The 24,369-nt window shown below is 43.1% G+C and overlaps 1 protein-coding gene across 1 annotated transcript; it reads right to left on the bottom strand.

Moving 5' to 3' along the window:
• Positions 1 to 478: 478 nt before the first annotated feature.
• On the bottom strand, positions 479 to 2,531 carry LOC123110898 (uncharacterized). The gene is made up of 3 exons (XM_044531533.1): positions 2,099 to 2,531; positions 969 to 1,125; positions 479 to 879 (listed from the first exon to the last, which is right to left on the bottom strand). The coding sequence occupies exons 1-3, from the start codon at positions 2,321 to 2,323 to the stop codon at positions 746 to 748; spliced, it is 516 nt and encodes a 171-aa protein (XP_044387468.1). The 5' UTR covers positions 2,324 to 2,531; the 3' UTR covers positions 479 to 745.
• Between the last annotated feature and the right edge of the window lie 21,838 nt (positions 2,532 to 24,369).

Here is a 24,369-nt window from a genome sequence, read left to right as displayed (position 1 = left end):
AGGGCGAAGGGCAGCGGGGGGAGGAGGCAGCCGACCACGAATCCTCCTCATCGGACGCAAGGGCCCAGAAGCAAGATCCAAGCACAGGTAGCGGAGAAGGTGGCGGAGAGAGCACCACCGTCGAGCAGGCAGGGGAGGGGAGGGACTGAGCACCGCCGAGAGGAGAGGAGGAAGGCCAAACCCCGGCCGGCAAGCAGGGGAGGGGAACTGGGCGGCTAGGGCGAGAGGGGGAGGAGGGGGGAAGGGGATCCATCCCTAAAGAAGAAAATGAGTCCGACACAAACATATACAACACAACAAGATCCATAGATGCGCTTTAGTGTGTTTGTTCACTCATTCCAATCGTATGTAGTCCATATTGAAATATCCAAAACATCTTATTGTAGTGAACGGATGGAGTAAATAATAAAGAAAAATATACCCATCATGAATTTGCTGTCAAATACCTAGGAATCATACTCCCGGGACAGGTGATAACTGTAAATTGTCCAATTTGGATGCTTCTACTCAACAGTCAGATTAGTGCCAACTGTTTCTGCTTGATATTCATGGCCAATTATCAACATGTATATTAACCGGATTGCAGCATGCCATTGCAAGCGACTATCTGAGTGTTCGATCTTGTGAAAACAATATACAATCATCTGAGTATTGAAGGGCTTACATGGAGTCGATAAATATGTAACGGGATGCTTGAACATGAAAGCATCAATGAGAATGCCCAAATGCTCCCAGTGTATGGTTATTACTCGCTGGATCCGCCATCATCTTTGCTACTCAGGGTTCGTATTATTGCTTCCAACACCTTGATATCACTATCTCTCTTGGCGATCTCCTCTTGTTTTGCCCGCAGCTCTTCCATGTGCAGCTGGAAAACTCCTGCAAGATGAAAACATAAATGAGCTATGAAGCTCCAGACTAACCTCAGCGAATCAAATGCTGGTGCGCCAGCAAGATGGTACACATACTTGCGGTGTTCTCCAGCTCCTTCGTGACTTCCTGTGCACGCAGCTCTGCAGCCCGTTGAGCAGCTTCAGCCTGGCGTTTTTCTGTACGGGCTCGAGCAGCTGCAGAAATGGCAGCGTCCAGTTCACGTTCCAGAGACTGCACCCTCTGGTCAAGAATCTAATACACAGAAGAGAAATACCAATCAATAGGAAAACATACCAAACAACAAACTGTAGAACAACGGTTAACTAGATGCCAACATACATTCGAGTCAATAAAGTGCCAAACTACATTCATAGCTATTAATTGTGCAGGGGAAAAACATTCACTGCTCTTGCACAAGACTAAAAGGTATCATGTTGGTTAAATCTATATTTTAGCTTATAAGGATACTACTAGATGCCAATTTGTCGCAAGAAATACACTACAAAAGAAATAATTTGCTAGCCATTAATCCGCAAACTTAATATGCAATCATGTAGAAAATCCAGATATAAAAATAGGCATCTGTGTGGTGAACCTGTTTGATGACTATAAATTCATGAGTACAGGTTGGTGCAACCGAGCTTAAGTATTTGACATTCACTTACTCTTGACACCCATTTATCATTACATGTGTAGCCACATGTTATTTGTCAAACACGGAGCCTTCTGTTGTTGGCTTGTTGGCCAGAATAAAGCCGCACTTTAGGAAACTCAGTTAGGGCAAAGTCTATCACAGACCAAACATTTCCTTAGTAGTTCAGATATGAGGGGAAAATAACCGAGAATAGTATGAAATTCATCACATGCCTGTACAAAACTAAAACGAATGATAAAATTTGGGTCATGTATTTGATAAGGTGGTGCATGGCTTTATGCATTCAGTTTCAGAAATCGTTGTCAGGACCATCGCATAAATACAATTAATCAAATTGGATACATTTGACTGGAGCTGGCACCATCCATCCTGCCTAGCTCTATCAAAACCCAAAGCAAAGCCAAATAGACTAGATTGAACTGAACCTCTGCCATCTAAGATGCACCTTGATATGAACAGGGATTCCGCGTCGTCTGCTTACTGATTAAGCTCACGCCGATTAGAGGGCGGCATCTATCTACAGGCCCAAGTGAAAGGAACGGTTTGGGGATCGGAAGCATGTGTAGGTACCTTGATGGAGCGGGCCTGTTCGGAGGCGAGGGAGGCCTTGGAGAAGACGTCGTCGTCGACGAAGACGGCCTTCCGGGCGAGCAGCTTCTGCAGCGACTCGACGTTGGCGCCCAGCTCTCCCAGGTTGCCGATCGCGGCGCCCCACCGCTCGCCCGAGGGCACGGCGGTTGGCGCGGAGGACGATAGGGAGGCGACCGCGACGGAGGATTTCTCCCTCTGCGCCATCTCCGCCGGCGATCCCTGCTGCGGTTGGCTACCTACTACTCCTGCCCTCTTCACGCTTTGGCCCCTAGGCTTCACCGCAATCACGGGGGAGGAGGCGGAATGAACACTAGGACCGCCGACAGCTAGGGCCACAGCGTTAGGTACCGCGCTTGGAATCGATGTATTTCGATACGGAGGTGTTTAACTTACACCCGCATCTTACCGGTCGCAGAGCACTTTATGCCTGGAAATAAAACGACGGGTGCAGACGTATATTATTTACAACTGTATTTGAAAGAAAAACGGGAATCCAAACAGAGCCTAGGACCGCCGACAGCTAGGACCACAGCGTCAGGTACCGCGCTTGGAATCGATGTATTTCGATACGGAGGTGTTTAACTTACACCCACATCTTACCGCCCGTAGAGCACTTTATGCCTGGAAATGAAACGACGGGTGGAGACGTGTATTATTTACAACTGTATTTGAAAGAAAAACGGGAATCCAAACAAGGCCTAAGAACGCCGACAGCTAGGACCACAGCGTCAGGTACCGCGCTTGGAATCGATGTATTTCGATACGGAGGTGTTTAACTTACACCCGCATCTTACCGGCCACAGAGCACTTTATGCCTGGAAATGAAACGACGGGTGGAGACGTGTATTATTTACAACTGTATTTGAAAGAAAAACGGGAATCCAAACAGGGCCTAACAGGTAGGATCATATCGAACCTCTCCCGTTTCCGTCGCCTAGAATAGAAATCTCCGTGCAGCAATCACTCCACCTCTGAAAATCAACGGATCCATCTGACGGCCCGGATATCCAATTCAGCCTCTCTCTTTTTTAACAACGCAAGCGCTCATACATACGCGCATACACTCACCCTATGAACGCATACAACACACTCTACCCTATGAGCACCTGTGAGAGACTGAACCGGCATACCATCTTAAGATTTACGAAGTCACCGTAGGCGCCTCGTCGTCGACGAGAATGTTTCCTTCCATTGAAAGCGCATCGCCGAAAATCCTGAGATAAATTCAGAAATAGTGCGAGCATCATGACTTGAACCCTAATGGACTGGGGATACCACTGCCTCTCTAACCATCTAACCATAGGTTGATTCGCAAAATCCAATTCGGCTCTTGGGAGCATATGCTCCTGCCCACTATTTTTTTTAAATGTTAAAAAAATAATTAAAAAAATAGATGTTATCATTATCACACCAAAACGCTACGTGCAAATTTTTAGGAGAAAAGCTCAAGTTTTTTTATCTGTGAAAGAAAACAAGTCGAACTACAAATGTTACACATATTTTTGTTTTTTCACCGACGAAGCACAGTCATTCCGTTTCGTATGAAAATTGGCAAGCACACTTGTTACACTAACAAGAACATCTAGAAAAAAAAATTAAATTTTAAATTTTATTTACTATTTATTTTGAATTTACTGCTCATTAGGGAGCATATGCACCCAAGAGCCAAAATGGCCCTTCCGATTCGCGAAATCCAATTCGGAACGGCCCTCCCTCCAACGCCCTGCTATATTAGGATCACCTCCTTCCGTGCATCAAGCATCTCTAGCAGATCTATAATTCCGCGCCCCACAGGATACATTTACGGGCGGCCTGTATTTTTTCTAGAAAAACTCCTGAACCAGCCGGATGATTTCTCTCTCCTGTAAACCGTCTCTCCCGCTTGACACGTATCCCCTGTTGGGCCCACCCATCGTCTCTCCACTTTTGTCTTATCTCTTGCTGAAGCCTTCTTTCCCACTCGTCATCTTCTTTTCTTTCCCCACGTCTCTCTCGTTCGTCAAGCTCCCATGGCAGAGAAGAGATGGCTCTGATGCCAACCCACGTTGTTATAAATCAGAGAGGGCCGCTGGAGCATACTGTTGTGCATCCCATTGCTAGAGCCATCCGTTCGGCACCCCATCTTCGAAGCCCACCACTACTGCATCCCACCGCAAACAATTGCGGTGCTACAAAATTGAGAAGGCGGTCCCCGTAACTCCCATGAACACTGCTGCCAAGGCGCCATCGTACTGCGCCGGGGTGGGGGCACCACTGCTCATGCTACGAGGTGGACGTGTTTCCCCGCCGTGTGGTTGTAGCGGTGCCGCTGCAGCAAGGGTGGTCGCTACATCGCCCGTGTTGCATTGGAGCAACGCCAGGCCACGTGAAGTATAGTCGGTGCTGCATTGGAGCTTCGTTGGAGCCCTCAGTGCTGTGTTCGAGCTTGGCTGGGGTTGCAATGGAGCTTAGCTGGAGTTGTCAATGCTGCATTGGAGATCCGCTGGGGCTGCAATGGAGCTCGTCGAATGTCGCTCATGCTGCTTTGGAGCTCTGTCGGGGCTGCAATGGCGCTGCGTTGAAGCTGCCACGCTCGCCCATGCTGTGATGTTGTTGAGATCCAACAGTCACCAGCGCGCCGATTGAACGGCTGGCTAAGCGAAGAAATCATCCAGTTGATTTGTAGCAGCTACCAAATTTTTGCAGTTCCGCGAGCCCTCTGATGGAACAGATCCAGTAAACTTGTCTCGTAAAACATTTGCAGGGTGAATTTACGGGACCTATTTTCGCGTTGGAGACCTTCCAGTACAGCAAATAAAAACATCAGACAAATATTGACAAGTTCTTGCATATGAATACTCGAAATTTATATATACATCTGTAGGATCGAAAGTATGTCTAGAGGGGGTGATTAGACTACTTGACCAAATAAAACCTAACATTTTCCCTATTTTAGTTGTAGGCGGATTTTAGCAATTATGACAAGTCAAGCAACACCCTACACATGCAAGTCTAAGAGTATAGCAGCGAAAGTAAGACATTGCACAAGTAAGGAGTGTGGTCTGGAGAAAGCAAACACAATGGGGACATGGTGATTTTTGGCGTGGTTCCAATAGGTGGTGCCATTGTACATCCACGTTGATGGAGACTTCAATCCACAAAGGGTAACGGCTGCGCGAGTCCATGGAGCGCTCCACCCGCGAAGGGCCCACGAAGAAGCAACCTTGTCTATCCCACCATGGCCATCGTCCATGAAGGACTTGCCTCACTCGGGTAGATCTTCACGAAGTAGGCGACCTCCTTGCCTTTACAAACTGCTTGGTTCAACTCCACATCATGTCAGAGGCTCCCAAGCGACACCTAACCAATCTAGTAGACACCACTCTCCGAAAGGTAATAGACAGTGTGTTGATGATGAACTCCTTGCTCTTGTGCTTCAAATGATACTTTCCCCAACACTCAACTCTCTCTCTCTCTCTCTCTCTATCTCTCTCTCGGATTTGGCTATTGTGGAAGAGGGATTTGAGTGGAAAGCAACTTGGGGAAGGCTAGAAATCAAGGTTCAGATGATAGGAATGGAATCTCTTGATCTCAACACATGAGTAGGTGGTTCTCTCTCAGAAAAATGAGTAGTGGAAGTGTAGGCACATTCTGATGGCTCTCTTACTGAGTAAAGAGGGGGTGGAGGGGTATATATAGCCTCCACACAAAATCCAACTATTACACACTTTTGACCCAACTCAATGTCAATGATCAGAAATCTCGGTGGCACCAACGTGTGTAAAAGATATGAACGTTAGGAATCTCGGTGGGACCGACTGGAACAACTCGGAGGGACCAATGTGCAATGGTTAGGGCAAGCCTCATTTTAGTGGCACCGATTACATCAACTCGGTAGGACCGAAGCAGAGCAATAAGGCAACAGAAAGGTTGGCACGCCGTCTCGGTGGGACCGATTGCAATCTTAGTAGGACATAAATAGTTGCAACAAGGTTACAAAAGGTTTTCCAAGCATCTCAGTGGGATGGATTACAAATCTCAATGAGACCAATATATTTGCAACTGGTTACAGAAGGTTGGGTAGGCAAAACCGGTGGGACCAATAACCATATCGGTGGATCCGATTTGTTAGGGTTTGGCAGTGGCTATGTCCAGATGAACTCGGTGGGTCCGGATATGACAATTTCGATGGGGCCGAGTTGGAATGAAGGGTTTAGACATATTGGGATAGAGAAAATGGTTGAGGGTTTTGGAGCAATATCACTAAGCACTTGAGCAAATAGATCATAATCAAAAGCTCATCCCCTTTTAATAGTACTGGCTTTCCGATGGACTCAATGTGATCTTGGATCACTTAACCAAAAAAGTAAAGTCTTGAGTTTTTGCTAATCCATGTCCTTAGCATTTTGAGGGGTCCACAATCACTAGTCCTTGCCATGCTAATCATTGAACATCCTAAATCTTTAACTTGAATGGACATTAGTTCAAAGAGATATATGTTGTTATGAATTGCCAAAACCACCCAGTGATTAGTTGCACTTTCAATCTCCTCTTTTTGGTAATTGATGACAACATATAGATCGGAACTTCAACAAATTATATGTGATAAGCAAGAGCTCCCCCTAAATTTGTGCATTATTAAAAAATTGCATTTTAAGGCAAATTAATAATCGATTAGGATCATAGGTCACTCTTCCATGTCACATACAACTTGGTGGAGCACACAGAATGATGTGAATGGAGTAGGAAGCATGCCTCACCAAAAACACAAGTGAGTCATCATACAAGGATAATGATAAGAATAAGCATTAAGCAACACATGAAGCATAGTATGACCAATCACACACAAACATAGTATCTTACACGCATAATGAACCAAAGTAGCACAGATCAAATAGAAAAAGTAGCAAAAACTCAATAATACCATCAAGCAAAAGCAATACTCACACTCTCTCTCTCTCTCGAATCCTAACGATCTATACAAATTCTCCCCTTTGGCAACAAGTACCAAAAGGTTTGAATAGGTATAGAGCTATACATCTCTCTAGGCATGATCCTCGGCAGCTCCTGATGGCGGTCTCTAGCTAGCAGCTCCGGTGTATGTAGATGGCATGGAGAGAAGTGCATCCGTGAAGGCTTTAGCTGATGTTTGCTGGGCTGGTGGAGTAGAAATTGGAGGTGGCATTGTAGAAGCAGCGGCAGGTGAAGAAATAGTAGTCCTTGTGTCTGCATCAGGCACTGCAGCAGACCTGGGTGCCCTAGGCACTGTTCGGAACCTATCAGTTGTTGGTCTGTCATCTGCACTATCCTTAGCAACAGCTCTAGTTGTGTCATCATCATCTTTGAGCTTATCCACTATAGATTGAACCTCTGGATCTTCACATCAAGATCATATATCTTTGATTCAATTACCCGCTCTAAGCTCTCCTGGTTCTTGGTGAGGTTGGCCAGACTTCGCTCAATCCTCAGGGTTGCTTCTAGCAGATCAGTCTGGTCGTTCTTTGACTTAAGGTTGGCAATGGGAGCATTGGGAATAGATGCTTTCTTGGCTGCTTTAGATGCATCAGTTTCCTAAATCTTCTCTTGAGCCTGAGCAGATGTAGGGTGTGAAGGATCCATCACCACTACATTGTCCTTGAACTCTGGATATAATGGGAGATGCTCACGATCAAGAATATATGTGCTCGTGCCAACCTTAGAGTTGATGAGCAACTGAATGTGCGGAGCAAAACCACATGATCTCTTCTGGTCAGCAGCGGTTCTCTTGATAGTTTCAACAATGAGGCTCATTAATTTGAACTTCTGTGGTGTATCAAATAAGTGTAGCAGGTTGATGGAGTGACCACGAATCATCTTGTCATCTCTAGACTTGGGCAATAGAGTATGCCTCAATATAGTGTTGATGGTGGCCAAACCAGCTAGCAAGTGCTTCACAGAACCAAACTTATGTGTCTCAACATCATCCTCAGGAATAGGCTTGTACATGTTCTGCATGGAATTGTGGTCCATCTTGGGCATTCCATATACATCAATATCATTTTCTTCTTCTTTTGGAGCACCAAGAAGAGCAACCCATTCAGAGATGGTTGACGGGTACATGTTTCCCTCAGTCATCCACACTATCCTTCCATCTGGATAGAAATGAGTAGTAGAGTAGAATTGCATGATCATCTCATCATTCCACTTGGTAAGATTCTTCGCAATGAAATCATGTACACCAACAAGCTTGAAGCTTTCATGAACAAGGGGGAAGTTGTCTTCATTTGCATCAATGTAGTTCCAGTCCACCCATTTCATATCACTGACAATAGGCTTCTTATCAAGCAACACAGTCTCATAGAAGTCTTGTTGCTCTATGGTGTGGAAACAATAGTCACAAGCAGTCCTTCTCCTTGCAACATACGGCTCACACAATCTCCACTGACACAAAACATTTATCCTTCCTCAGCATCATATTCTCTGTAACTGGATGTGTGTTCTCATGGTCAGGAATTTTGGTCCTCAACCTCCTGAGCACTAGTGGCTCATCATCAATATCACCTTCAGGCACTGGAGCTTTGGGCTTGTGTTGGTGTTTTGGGAACCAGGGTACCCAGACATGCCTACCTGCAGCCCACAGAGTGGCTCGGTCAGTGGCCAGGTACGGCCCATCTTCAGCATCAACAAGACAAGACCCTTGCGAGGGGCCAAGCCTCACGAGGCGGACGATGCCAAGACCTCCAGAGGGAGCGGCCTCCCTAGGCTGGCTCCTGAGGAGTGGAGATTCCTATGAAAGCGCCCACCTCAGGAGGTTCGGATGACGTAAGCCATGATGACCATGGCTAGGCGGGCGCCAGCGGGCGCAGAGCAGTAGGTTTCCTCTTTGGTGCAAAGGAGGCAAGTGCAGGCGTGGAGTCCTGAGGAATCAGCCAAAATGTTTCCATTCCCGTGCTACAAGACCAAGACCGCCAGGACGGCAGGACGGATGTCATCGCCGAGCCCACCATGGTGTCACGGCGAGAAGTTTTGCAGGCGAAGACCACCTCTCGTCAGGATACGATGTATTATTTGTCTCCCTTCAAACTTGTCTATTGTGGGATCCCTTCCCGCCTTCATTTTGGGGGAAGAGGACCAAGATCACTATAAATATAGGTTAGCCACCGCCATAGAAGGGGTAGATCCATCCGAACCCTCACCAGCTGACACCAACACAAGAACAGACCTCCTGAGGTTGTTCTTCCTCTGTACAGTTCTTCCTCAGCCCACTGCGAGGCTAATCCACCACAAAGCAGGAGTAGGGTCTTACACCGCAAGGTGGCCCGAACCTGGGTAAACTGCTGTGTCTCTTTCCTTTCCCGTTCATCGAGCTAGGCTGTGAGAGCGACGAGTTGGTAGGCTGGGGAGGTCGAGTTTTTCACACACGCCCCTGAGTTCGAACATTTCTTGGGTCTGCGAAGCCGTTAATCTGACATCTGGCATGCTAGGTAGGGGCGTGTCGAAGTCTCTTCCCCGCCACTCGCTCCATCACCACCATGGTGGGAGATCCTCGGGCTCACGCCAAGCACTGGGCCGCTCGGCCCGCCCGGGTGGCACCTCCCGCCCAAGAAGCTCCCTACTCCGCGCTCATCGCAGCCCACACGGCGTCCAGCATCGTCGGTCGTAGGCGGCACGGACCACCTCCGCCCGCTCCCACGCTGCGCCGCAACCGCGCCATCGCGCGGTCTTTGGGCTATGCCATGGCGTCGATGCTACGCACCCGCCGAGAGCAGGCGAACACGCGGGCCGCGCTCATCGTGGCGCGGGAGCTGCTATGATGCAGGCTTGCGGAAGGCGGCCACGACGCCTTGCTAGAGCGGGTCGCCGAGCTACTTGATGCCTCCTACAAGGATGCAGCGCCCTTCTGCACCTTGCCTACATCACAAGCGTTGCTGGGGGCACACACCGGCCCCCGCTACACATGCATGCCCTTCCTCGGGGGGCTTGGAGGACCTCGCAGCGGCAACCCGGCCCATGACGCCGCTTACTCTACCTAGGAGACGTTACCTCCATGTGCGTCAGGGCCGGGCGGCCCCTCTTGGGACCGTGTCGAGATGCCACCCTATAGTTGTCGCGACCTGGCGCCAAGGATGGAAAGCGATGGCACTGGGCGCCGATGCAAAGACGGCGGCTCCAGGCACCCCCGTACCTCCACCGAGGCTCCTCGCGAACCACCCCGGAGCTTCACCGGCACCTTCGACAACGACAGCCATCGGGTACAACCAATATCTCTGGGGCACGATTACGCCAACCATGGATCACAGGTGAACCAAGCCACGGCAACGGCCGCGGACTTCAGGATGATGGCCCCATCGCAGTCGGATGGAATGCGCTGGGGGCCGTGCGGGGGAAGCCTGACGCCGAAGCCTCCCCCGCGCCCCACGACGCAAGGCACCACCACGACGGTGGCGCGCGCCGCACGAAGGTAGGTCCTTGCTACTTCTTGAGCTTGTGTTGGTTTTTCCCTTGAAGAGGAAAGGGTGATGCAGCAAAGTAGTGTAAGTATTTCCCTCAGTTTTGAGAACCAAGGTATCAATCCAGTAGGAGACGACGCGCAAGTCACCGAATACCTGCACAAACAATCAAGAACCTCGGAACAAACGCGATATAGGGGTTGTCAATCCCTTCACTGTCACTCGCAAAAGTGAGATCTGATAGAGATAATAAATTAAATATTTTTGGTATTTTTGGTGTACAGATTGGAAAGTAAAGAATGCAAAATAGTAAACAAGAATCGATAATATGGAAAAGAGATGCAATATAACGGAAAAGAGACCCAGGGGCCATAGGTTTCACTAGTGGCTTCAACATTAGTCATAAAGAACTCATATACTTATTACAAAAATTTATTAGTTATCAAAACAAAGTAGTACGCGCATGCTCCTAGGAGGATATATTGGTAGGAAAAGACCATCGCTCATCCCCGACCGCCACTCATAAGGAAGACGATCAATAAATAAATCATGCTCCAACTTCATCACATAACAGTTCACCATACGTGCATGCTACGGGAATCACAAACTTTATCACAAGTATCTCTCAAATTCACAACTACTCTACTAGCATGACTCTAATATCACCATCTTCATATCTCAAAACAATCATAACGAATCAAACTTCTCATAGTATTCAATGCACTTTATATGAAACTTTTTATTATACCCATCTTGGATGCCCATCATATTAGGACTAATTTTTTATAACCAAAGCAAATTACCATGCTGTTCTAAAAGACTCTCAAAATAATATAAGTTAATCATGAGATATCAATAATTTCTATAAAATAAAACCACTGTCGTGCTCTAAAAATATATAAGTGAAGCACTAGAGCAATATTGTCTAGCTCAAAAGATATAAGTGAAACGCATAGAGTATTCTAATACATTATGATTCATGCGTGTCTCTCCCAAAAGGTGTGTACATCAAGGATGATTGTGGTAAACTAAAAAGCAAATACTCAAATCATACAAGACGCTCCAAGCAAAACACATATCATGTGGTGAATAAAAATATAGCCTCAAGTAAAGTTACTGATAGACGAAGACAAAAGAGGGGATGACTTGGGGTGCCTTGGGAATCCCCAATCTTAGGCTCTTGCCACTCCTTATTCCAAAATCTATCAAATCTTTACCCAAAAACTTGAAAACTTCACAACACAAAACTTCAACAGAAAATCTCATGAGCTCCGTTAGTATAAGAAAATAAACCACCACTTTAAGGTACTGTAATGAACTCATTATTTATTTATATTGGTGTTAAACCCACTGTATTACAACTTCTCTATGGTTCATACCCCCCGATACTACTGATAGATTCATCAAAATAAGCAAACAACACACGAAAAACAGAATCTGTCAAAAACAGAACAGTCTGTAGCAATCTGTAAGTTTTGAATACTTATGTAACTCCAACAATTCTGAAATAAATTTGTGGGCGTGAGAAATTTGTATATTAATCATCTGCAAAAATAATCAACCTAACACTCTTATTTAAAAAATGAAAGCTATTCTCGTGAGCGCAAAAGTTTCTGTTTTTTACAGCAAGATCGCAAAGACTTCACCCAAGTCTTCCCAAAGGTTCTACTTGGCACAAACACTAATTAAAACATAAAACCACATCTAAACAAAGGATAGATGAATTATTTATTACTAAAAAGGAACAAAAAGCAAAGAACTATAATAAAATTGGGTTGCCTCCCAACAAGCGCTATCGTTTAACGCCCCTAGCTAGGCATTGATAATTTTAATGATGCTCACATGAAAGACAAGAATTGAAGCGCGAAGAGAGCATCATGAAACACGTGACAAACACATCTAAGTCTAACATACTTCCTATGCATAGGAATCTTGTAGGCAAACAAATTATCATAGCAAGCAAAAACTAGCATATGCAAGGAAGCGGAAAGAAACAATAGCAATCTCAACATAACGAGAGGTAATTTTGTAACATGAAAATTTCTATAAACATATTTTCCTCTCTCATAATAATTACATGTGGGATCATAAGCAAATTCAACAAAATAGATAACACATAAGAATTTTTCAACATGATCCACATGCATGCGAAGTTGACACTCTTCCAAAATAGTGGGATTGATATTAACTAAAGTCATGACCTCTCCAAACCCAGTTTTATCAAAAATTTCATAAGATTGAACATTCTCCAAATATGTGGGATCTAAAGTTGACACTCGTCCAAACTCACTTTCAATAATATTGCAAACACTATTATCAATCTCATATTCAACATTGGGTTTAAATAATTTTTCAAGATCATAAGAAGAATCACCCCAATCATGATCATTGCAACAAGTAGTAGACATAGCAAAACTAGCATCCCCAAGCTTAGGTTTTGCATACTTTTAGAACAATTGACATTAATAGAATTTATAATAACACCATTGCAATCATGCTTTTTATTCAAAGATCTATCGTGAATCTCTTCATAAATTTCTTCATCAAAATTTCCAGATTCATGAATTTCAAGCAAAACCTCATAAAGATAATCTAGTGCACTCAACTCACTAGTAATAGGTTCATCATAATTGAATCTCTTAAAAAGATTAGGAAGTGTATGAGGATCCATAAACTTTTAGCAAGTGAAGATGCAAGCAAAAAGAAGGCACATGGTAACACAAGCGAACAAAAGATCGAACAGAAGAAGGGTGGAGAAAAGGGCAAAGGTTTTCGAAAATCTTTTAGAAGTGGGGGAGAGGAAAACGAGAGGTGAATGGCGAATAATGTAATGCAAGGGAGATGAGTTTATGATGGGTACTTGGTATGGCTTGACTTGACGAAGATCTCCCCGGCAATGGCGCCAGAAATCCTTCTTTCTACCTCTTGAGCTTGTGTTGGTTATTACCTTGAAGAGGAAAGGGTGATGCAACAAAGTAGCGTAAGCATTTCCCTCAGCTTTGAGAACCAAGGTATCAATGCAGTAGGAGAGGAGACGATGCGCAAGTCACTGAATACCTGCACAAACAATCAAGAACCTCGCAACCAACGCGATAAAGGGGTTGTCAATCCCTTCACGGTCACTCACAAAAGTGAGATCTGATAGAGATAATAAAGCAAATATTTTTTGTATTTTTGTTGTATAGATTGGAAAGTAAATATTGCAAAATAGTAAACGAGATTTGATAATATGGAAGATGCAATATAATGGAAAAGAGACCCGGGGGCCATAGGTTTCACTAGTGGCTTCTCTCGAGATAGCATGTATTACGGTGGGTGAACAAATTACTGCTAAGCAATTGATAGAGAAGTGCATAATTACGATGACATCTAAGGCAATGATCATGAACATAGGCATCACTTCCATGTCAAGTAGACTGACTCCTGCTTGCATCTACAACTGTTACTCCACACATCGACCGCTATCCAGCATGCATCTAGAGTATTAAGTTCATAAGAACGGAGTAACGCATTAAGCAAGATGACATGATGTAGAGGGATAAACTCAAGCAACATGATATAAACCCCATATTTTTATCCTCGATGGCAACAATACAATACGTGCCTTGCTGCCCCTACTGTCACTGGGAAAGGACACTGCAAGATTGAACCCAAAGCTAAGCACTTCTCCCATGGCAAGAACGATCAATCTAGTAGGCCAAACAAAACCAATAATTCGAAGAGACTTGCAAAGATATCAAATCATGCATAAAAGAATTCAGAGAAGAACCAAATAATATTCATAGATAATCTTGTTCATAAATCCACAATTCATCGGATCTCAGCAAACACACCGCAAAAGAATATTACATCGAATAGATCTGCAAGAACATCGAGGAGAACTTTGTATTGAGAATCAAAGAGAGAGAAGAAGCCATCTAGATAATAACTATGGACTCGAAGGTCTGTGGTAAACTACTCACACTTCATCGAAGAGGCAATGTTGTTGATGTAGAAGCCCTCCGTGATCGATTCCCCCTCCGGCAGATCGCCGGAAAAGGCCCCAAGATGGGATCTCATGGGTACAGAAGGTTGTGGCGGTGGAAAAGTGGTTTCGGGGCTCCCCCTGATGTCTTTAGGGTATGGGAGTATATATAGGCAAAATAAGTACGTCGGTGGAGCTACGAGGGGCCCACGAGGGCGGGGGGCACGCCTACCCCCTAGGCGCGCCCTGCTGCCTCGTGGATGCCTCGTGGTGTTTCTGACTTCAACTCCAAGTCTTCTGGTTTGCTTTCGGTCCAAGAAAGATCATCACGAAGGTTTCATTCCGTTTGGACTCCATTTGGTATTCATTTTCTGCAAAACTCTAAAATAGGCAAAAAAACAGAAACTGGCACTAGGCCTCCGGTTAATAGGTTAGACCCAAAAATAATATAAAAGAGCATACTAAAGCCCATTAAACATCCAAAACAGATAATATAATAGCATGGAATAATAAAAAATTATAGATACGTTGGAGACGTATCAAGCATCCCCAAGCTTAATTCCTGCTCGTCCTCGAGTAGGTAAATGATAAAACAGAATTTTTGATGTGGAATGCTACCTAAGTTATTTATCAATGTAATTTTCTTTATTGTGGCATGAATGTTCAGGTCCGAAAGATTCAAGACAAAAGTTTAATATTGAGATAAAAATAATAATCCTTCAAGCATGCTAACAAAGCACTCATGTCTTCTCAAAATAACATGGCCAAAGAAAGTTATCCCTACAAAATCATATAGTCTGGTTATGCTCCATCTTCACCACACAAAGTGTTTAATCATGCACAACCCCGATGACAAGCCAAGCAATTGTTTCATACTTTTGATGTTCTCAAACTTTTTCAATCTTCATGCAATACATGAGTGTGAGCCATGGACATAGAACTATAAGTGGAATAGAATGGTGGTTGTGGAGAAGACAAAAAGGAGAAGATAGTCTCACATCAACTAGGCGTTGTTGATGGTATAATTTGGCTACTTAGTATGTGATGAGCCAAATTAAATCAATGATTTATCAAGCCGATCGGTTAATGCATTGTTGAAGTATTGCCATGGGAAATTTCATGGAAGGTGAAGATACAAGTCCTAAGAAGAATCATATGCTATACTGGACCATGAGCGTGATGCATGCAAGTGATATAAATCTACGTATATCAAGATGTATGCTTAGTCCTGATGGCCATTATCCAGTTTGATTTGTGACGTTGCCGGAATATTTAGTATTTTCTTCGTGGGCTCAAGGTATTTATACATATGCTTAGCCACTATATTTAGTGTGATGGTGATGTGGCTGGAATACTTTATTCATATATGCAAGAGTGCATGTACGTGGATATGGCCTAGATTTGCTACGTACTTAGATTGGCAAGTATATTTTTTGTAGAAGTATGCTACATGGTAACCGAATCAAGAAAGGCTAGTCCTGATCGGTTTTAGCTTCAGAGTTGTAATCTTATATGCCAAGTCCAGCGTGCCGTATATATGTAAGGCCATGGCTGATTGGAAAATCCCAGCAATCGATCTATCAATACAAAGTCTATTTTCACGTACGTCTATTTTCATCGTTACTTCCTGCCAAGCCCTAGCAGCCCTAGGGTTTGGTTGATCTTTGCCGTTTTGCGCTGGAAAACGGCCGTCTCTCCTCCACGAAAGCGAGGAAATCTTTGTTGCTTTGCTCATAAAGAAATCGTTCATCGTCACGAAAGCACAACAAATATCCTGGTGTTGCGCGGCGATTTCGCGTGCCAACACAGTTGGTGACTACCGAGTCCAAGAACGGGAGCGACGTCGACCCGGAGAACGTCTTCGCCATCACACTCGACGATCTGTCGGAAGATGATCGGCGCGAGCTTGAAGAGGAGCTTGAGAAAGAAAAGGTTGAGAGGCTGAAGCTGAAGTTGGCTGGATACGCGAAGACGAGGAACGACATCGTCAAAAAGGTAGTTCCGAGCCCTTCCGATGCGTTCAACACTCAGGTAAAAAACTCAACCGAAGAAATTGCTCATCTAATTGATGTGTCCGTAGCTAGTAAATATGGTTCTGATAGGGAAAATACGACACATACAATTACTCGAGCAGTAGCTAATAGACTTGAAGAATTTAAGGTGCAGTTTAATAAAGATCTTGAAAATTGTCTACATGGTCATGTACACTCATTAGTGCTGCAAGTCAATGATGAGTATTCTGGAAAAAGACTGATGCCAACAGACGGTAGCGGATTTAACAATTTGCCAAGTAATATACATACGTCTAGTGCATCGGCTAATGCTATGCAACCTCACGTCCCTTTAAACAATAATCTGGATGGCCGGAACTATGTTGGTAGTTCGGCTAATAATTTTGTTCCTAGTACTACTGCTCCAATTGTTTTGACTTCGGTTCCAGAAAATCACAATAGCAATAACCAAAGTTTTGGATTTAATTCTAATATGCAGCAGCCTAGTTATCGGACAGTGGCATATAGTACGCCACCACTACCGCCTGTCAGTACCGGGGTTCCGTATGGGCCGGTACCTGATTCATATTTTAGTGGGTCTCCGTTGCAAACTTCGCATGCTCCAATTTCTTTGCCAGAATTTCCACCACGTGCTGGTGTTTCATCTGCTCCAGAAGCCAGTTCTCTACAGCCCAGTAATAATTTTAAGGATCAACTTGCTAATATACTTAGAGAATTTGGTTTAGAACCTAAGGGTAGAGCACGTGCATATCAAAAACCATACCCTGATTATTTTGACTCTACACCATATCCTCGTGGTTTTAGAATTCCAGATTTTGTTAAATTTACGGGGGAAGATGGTAGATCTACTTTTGAGCATGTGGGACAATTTTTAGCATAATGCAGCGAGGTCGGCACATCGGGTGTTTATAGATTAAAATTGTTTCCATTATCTTTATCTGGTACTGCATTTACTTGGTTTACATTGCTTGCTCCTAATTCAATTTCAACATGGGCACAATTGGAGCAAAAATTTCATGAGTATTTTTATAGCGGTGAAACAGAACTTCGACTTTCAGATCTAACTATGGTTAGGCAGAAATATAATGAGCATGTTCATGATTATATTAGGAGGTTTAGAGATGTCAAAAACTGATGTTTCAGCTTGACCATAGCCGAAAAGGATTTAGCCGATCTTGCCTTTTCGGGTCTACTTCCTCATATTAAGGATAAACTAGAAGGGCAAGAATTTTTAGATGTTAATCAAGTTTTGCAAAAGGCTTTGGCGCAAGAAAACCAGGCTAAGAAAATTAAACAATATAGCCGGTTTAAAGATAATAGAAATAAAGAGAAAGATAACCATGTAGTTAATGCCTTAGATTATGATAGTGATTCGGCTAGTGAGGATGATGTTAATATATGTGTAGCCGAATGGGTTCAAGCGCCGAAGTCAAAACCTTTTGCATGTTCTGCTTTAAAACCTACACCTGCTAGAAGAGACGAAATTAAATATACTTTTGATGTAAGCAAGTGTGAATGAATTTTTGATATGTTACTGCAAAATAAGTTAATTAGAGTGAGGGAGGGTCATGTAATTCCACCTCCAGAAGAATTGGGTAGAAGAGCTTATTGTAAGTGGCACAATTCTTTTTCTCATGCTACTAATGATTGTAACATGTTTCGTCGACAGGTGCAATCGGCCATCAATGAAGGACGATTGACGTTTACAGAAGGTTCTAAGATGAAGCTTGACAGCGACCCTTTTCCTATCAATGTGGTCGAGCTTGAGAGTAAAAAAATGCTTATTCGGTCGGATCAGACCGAATCCGCAAGAGAGAAAAATGTTGTTGATAATAATGCTCCTCCAAGGATGATCAAACCAAAAAAAAATCCAAAAATAGGAGTGTGGAAAGTCAACAGAGGAAGGAGACAAGCTCCAAGGCCAAAGCCGACAGTTAGCATGTTGTTGGAAAAATATACCTCACACAAGACCAACAATGTGTTTAATCAGCTCGGAGGTAATAAGCGTCCTAGATCTCCTTCTGGACCTTACAGTCATGAGCAATGGCAAGGAAGTGCATATGACCAACAGTCGTATTTTGCAATGGAGCCGACATATTGGGGTTGTGCACCTCCTATGTAGCGACCAGATCTCAAATAGTCTGATCTCTATGCATCGGTGTCATCCCTGGATCAGTAATGATGACACGCACAGTACTTGAAGGATTTATAACAGAGTAGCAATCACACACTTATTACATCGAATGTCTGAAAAGAGAGCTTATTATAATAAATATGGCTTAAGGCCATCTAATAACGATAACATCGGAAGGCTTGGAAGATAAGCGAGTCCATCAACTCCTACGGCATCACTAAGTATAGAACCACGACCTAAAGGCACCTTATTCGTCGTCGGAAAAGTCTACAACATGAACGTTGCAGCCTGAAAACGGGTCAGCACATGGAATATGCTGGCAATGTAACACATAGAGAGTAATGAAAGAATAAAGCTATACTACATGCATATATGGCTGGTGGAAAGCTCTATGGTTACAGTTTTTTGCATAAAGCCAATTTTTCCCTACTACAAAGGAATAAATTTTATTTAACTATCATGGTGGTTGTTAAACATTAAGAGTGTAGACACCCTCTCAATCCCAATTAAACATCATCATTAAAACCCAACAATATTAATTAAAGTAACATGATGAGATTCACACGATAATCCAAGTACTAGATACTCAAGATGTACATAACCGGGGACACGGCTAACCATGATTAGTTTATACACTCTGCAGAGGTTTGCGCACTTTTCCCCACAAGACTCGATCTCCTCCATTGGGATTCTCGCACTACATGGTGTTTGAGAAACGGATGACCGAGACATAGTCTTTCAGAAGTGCTAGCACCTTACGATCGGGTAGACCGTTACACCTACTTTCCCCTACATCTGCTAGTCTACCACTATAAGAGTTCGCACGACTTAATCAACTATGCTAGAGCCCATAGTAGCTTGTGGCTGCACACAGAAGTTTATAGCATGAATAATCTCATGATCCCTTTGAGCCTGGGTGGCGGTCCACAATCGCTGGAATACCCAGGCGCCTCAATCCACCCAGATGTGTACTAAAGTTGCCACCTTAAATAAACCATTAACTTAACAATCTCACATCTATCATGGATACACTCACCCAATCCACGTCTACTAGCATAGCATGGCATAATAAGCAAACGTAGAAGTAACTCCCAAGGGTTTGATAATAAAATAGGTAATAGGTACTACCTCATCTACTTCCCAAAACCCACATATTAATCAAATACTAATCATGCAATTGTTTGAGGATTGATCTAATGCAATAAAACCGGGTAGTAAAGAGATATGATCACAGTGCTACTTGCCTTGCTAATGATCTGTGAAACCTAGAGATTCAAAGTAGCAAGCGGCGCACTCCGGGTACTCTATCGCAAACAAACAAGTATACAATAAGTACTCATCTAATGCATGGGTAAAACTCAAATAAAAGATCTAACCAGAAAGTTCAACTTAAGAAGTCCGGTTTGCAAAAAGAATCAAATCAAATGAAGCAACGAAAGTCAAACGGCGAAAGAAACAAGCTTCGTTTACTAATCTGGACCTAAGTCAAATTTTACAGAAGCAAAAACTTGTTTGAGTTGATTAATCTGAAAGAGGGTTTCGAGATGAAACTCTAGGCGCTTGAATCGCCTGATTCCGATAAACAAGCGAAAAGTTATACTAGAACGAAAATCGGATCAGAAATCACGATCAGAAATAATCGCGGAAAATCCGAGAAAAAGAAAAACTGACGAACAGGCTAACAAACGAACGTTCACTGTCTGCGGCTAAACGACGAAAACCGTTCGTTAAAACGAACGTAGGGATGAACGTCCGCTAAATAAACTAAACCGAAAAAAACAGATCTAGGTTTTTTTAAAAAAATGAACGAAAAACCGACGGAAAATCGAACGGTTTTCTCGAGGAAAACCGCCGATGGCGGGGCGGTGGCTACCTCCAGCGATGGGGCAGCGGGGTCTGGCGGGGTCGGCGGGGCGGCGGCAGTGGCGGGCGGCGTGGCGGCGGCGGCGACGACGAAGACGGTGGGGCTAGGGTTAGGGTTTGGCGTGGGGCGGGCTGAGGCTCGGGTGGGCTCGGGGCGGCGCCTTATAAAGGGCCGACCAGGCAGAGTCCTGGCCGAACACGGCCCAAAGTCAGTTTCTTTTTTTTTTTCTAAAACACTACGCGCAGAAAACAAATAAAAGAAATACTAAACGGACTCCAAAAATCCCGATATAAATTCTCCCCGACTTCTAAAATCGAGATGGTCAAGATGAACATTTATTGGGGCCTAAACACAATTTTGAAAAACACGCATTTTTCCTAAATTCGAATAAAATAGCAATAAACTCCAAAATAAAATCTTATTTGATTTTATTATCAAATCCTCAATATTTCCTTATTTTGGGAAAGTCATTATATTCCCTCCCTCATATTTTTATTATAGAAATAATTGACGATGAAATAAATAAAATCAAATGATCCTGGTTTCAAAATTTGAGAAAACTCAAATATGAAAATAACGAAATTCCCAACTCTCTCCGTGGGTTCTTGAGTTGCGTGAAATTTCTAGGATCAAGCCAAAATGCAATAAAATATGATATGCACTGATGATCTATGTATAACATTCCAAATTGAAAATTTGGGATGTTACAAACCTACCCCCCTTAAGATGAATCTCGCCCTCGAGATTCGGGTTGGCTATAAAATATGTGAGGGTGGTCCTTCAGCAGATCTTCCTCTCGCTCCCAGGTGGCTCCATCCTCGGTGTGGTGGCTCCACTGAACTTTGCATTTTTTCATGATCTTCTATGCATTGTACTAGAAATATATATTGATGATGTAGTTGTTAAATCGGATGGGTTTGATCATCATTTAGCCGATTTAAGATTAGCTTTTGAAAGGATGCACCGGTATGGATTAAAAATGAACCCACTCAAATGTGCTTTTGGCGTGTCGGCTGGTAAGTTTTTAGGCTTCATAATTCATGAAAATGGCATAGAGATTGACCCCAAGAAAGTGGAGGCAATTCGAAATTTGGAGGAACCCACGTGTAAAAGGGATGTGCAAAAATTGCTGGGAAAAATTAATTACTTGAGATGATTCATTAACTAACCTGGCAGGGAAAATTGAATCATTTGTTCCTCTACTTCGGCTAAAGAATGAGGCCGAATTTACTTGGGGGGCAGAGCAATGAGATGCTTTTAATTATATAAAGTGATGCTTGTCTAATCCTCCAATATTGCGGGCGCCCAAGTCCGGTGCGCCGTTCAGGCTATACATTGCTGTAGAAGATAGGGTGATCGGTGCGGTGTTGGCGCAAGAGGTCAGCGGGAAAGAATACATCATTTCATACTTAAGCCGTAATTTGCTTAAAGTCGATACGTATTTATTGAAAAGTTATGCTTATCTTTATACTATGCATGTACCAAGTTTCGACCTTATCTCCTTTCTAGCATGTGTGTAGTAGCTTGCTAGGCCGACGTCATTAAGTATATGTTGCAACAACCGATTCTTAGTGGTAGGATTGGAAAGTGGGCTTACACACTAATAGAATATGATTTAACATATGAATCGTTGCGTGCTATGAAGGGTCAAGTTATCGCTGATTTCATTGTTGATCATAGGATTAAAGATGATAAAAATATTAATTATGTTAGTGTGTGTCCATGGAAGGTTTATTTTGATGGATCGGTTTGTAGGAACGGGCAAGGCGTCTCGGTAATGTTTTAGTTTCACCTAATAATGTTGTTTATGATACATCGGTCCGTTTGGAATATCCTTGCACTAATAACCAAGCTGAGTATGAAGCTTTACTGTTTGGTTTACAAACTGTAGCTGATATGGGTGTAAAGGATGTAGATGCTTTTGGGGATTCACTTCTGGTAGTACAACAAATTAAAGGTGAATTTCAATATTTTGATGGGTTATTAAATAGTTATTTGGACCGATGTTTAGACATAATTAAGTCTCTAGATACGTTCACCATCCATCATATACCCAGAGAAGAAAATTCTAGAGCTAATTGTTTAGCACAACAAGCAACCGGTTATCACATTAGCAAAGGAATGTTTTTTATGTTAGAAAAGCCGATGCATGCTGAGTCTATAATGTTGGATACTTTGCCACAGAGTGCACTTGGGCCAAGCACAGTTGAACAATTAGCTGTACAGTGTAGTGCAGATTCGGTGCATGAGTCACAAACTTAGACCCGAGTGATTGGAGAGTTCCTCTAGTTAATCATTTAAAGGATCCAAGTCAAATGAGAGATTGAAAAATTCGGCGACAAGCTTTAAAATATACCTTATTTAACGATGAGTTGTATCGCCGAACAATCGATGGGTTATTTTTAAAATGCTTGGATTCTGATCAATCTAGAGTGGCTATGGGTGAAGTGCATGAAGGAATATGTGGGACACATCAGTCGGCTCACAAAATGCGATGATTATTAAAGAAGGCAGGTTTTTATTGGCCGACTTTGCTAGAGGATTGTTTTTGGTACTATAAAGGTTGTGAGGCATGTCAAAAATTTGGGAATATATAGTTAGCGCCCGCAGCTATGTTAAATCCTATAATTAGGTCGTGGCCATTTAGAGGATGGGGCTTAGATTTTATTGGTGAAATACATCCTTCATCTTATAAAAGACATCACTTCGTCCTAGTTGCCATAGATTATTTTACTAAATGGACTGAAGCAGTTCCTTTGAAAAATATGACTCACAAAGAGGTTATTAGTTTTGTTTTAGAGCATATTATTCATAGATTCGGTATTCCTCAAACTTTAACTACTGATCAAGGTGTTTCTTTTATGTCTCATCAATTTCGTGAATTTACCGAATCTTTAGGAATTAAATTGTTAAATTCGTCACCTTATTATGCTCAAGCTAACGGACAGGCCGAATCTAGCAATGAAACTTTAATTAAGCTTATCAAAAAGAAAATTGAGGATCATTCGAAAAGATGGCATGAGGTACTTTCGGAAGATTTATGGGCTCATCGGATATCTAAGCACGGAGCGACTCAAGTGGCACCGTATGATCTAGTATATGGTCAGGAGACGGTCTTACCTGTAGAGGTTAATTTACAAGCTCTTAGAGTGTCCAGAAAAAATGATTTGTCGGCTGTAGATTATAATGATTTGATGATGGATATGATAGATGACATTTCAGAAGAGATATTAAGAGCTTTGCGAAAAATTGAGAAGGTGAAATTAAGAGTAGCCAAGGCTTATAATAAAAAGGTGAGAGAGAAATCGTTTCAAATAGGGTATTTAGTGTGGAAAACGATTTTACCTATTGGAACTAAAGATTGAAAATTCGGCAAATGGTCGCCGAGTTGGGAAGGCCCGTATAAAATTATAGAGATTATCCCTAGAAATTCATATTTTGCACAATCTTTGCAGGGAGAGAAGTTCTCCAAATCTCTTAATGAAAAATATTTGAAGAAGTACTATCCTAGCATGTGGCAGGAGGCCTGAACATGTTGTGGCCGATATGTTATTTCAAGTATCGCCCTGAGCAAATTTGGCCGATATATTATTTGAAATATCACCCTAAGAAAATTTGGCCGATGTATCATTGGACATCGCCCTGAGTAATGATATGATCAATGATCGACTTTATCCTACGGCAACTCCTAAGTATTTTCGGTCAATGCAATTGTACCAAAAACAGGGGGGCATGTGTTGATGGTATAATTTGGCTACTTAGTATGTGATGAGCCAAATTAAATCAATGATTTATCAAGCTGATCGGTTAATGCATTGTTGAAGTATTGCCACAGGAAATTTCATGGAAGGTGAAGATACAAGTCCTA

This window comes from Triticum aestivum, chromosome 5B (genome assembly GCF_018294505.1).
Source record: "Triticum aestivum cultivar Chinese Spring chromosome 5B, IWGSC CS RefSeq v2.1, whole genome shotgun sequence".
Taxonomy (NCBI): Eukaryota; Viridiplantae; Streptophyta; class Magnoliopsida; order Poales; family Poaceae; genus Triticum; species Triticum aestivum.
Note: the sequence above shows the minus strand (reverse complement) of the source record. Positions and strands in the feature narration are given on the sequence as shown.

Bases quoted from the DNA above. Each gene is read 5' to 3' on its own strand.
- LOC123110898 (XM_044531533.1), bottom strand. From the start codon at position 2,323: ATGGCGCAGAGGGAGAAATCCTCCGTCGCGGTCGCCTCCCTATCGTCC. The intron at 1,126-2,098 runs GTACCTACACAT...TCTGTGTATTAG, and splicing joins AACAGGCCCGCTCCATCAAG to ATTCTTGACCAGAGGGTGCA. The intron at 880-968 runs GTATGTGTACCA...TTCATCTTGCAG, and splicing joins GGAGCTGGAGAACACCGCAA to GAGTTTTCCAGCTGCACATG.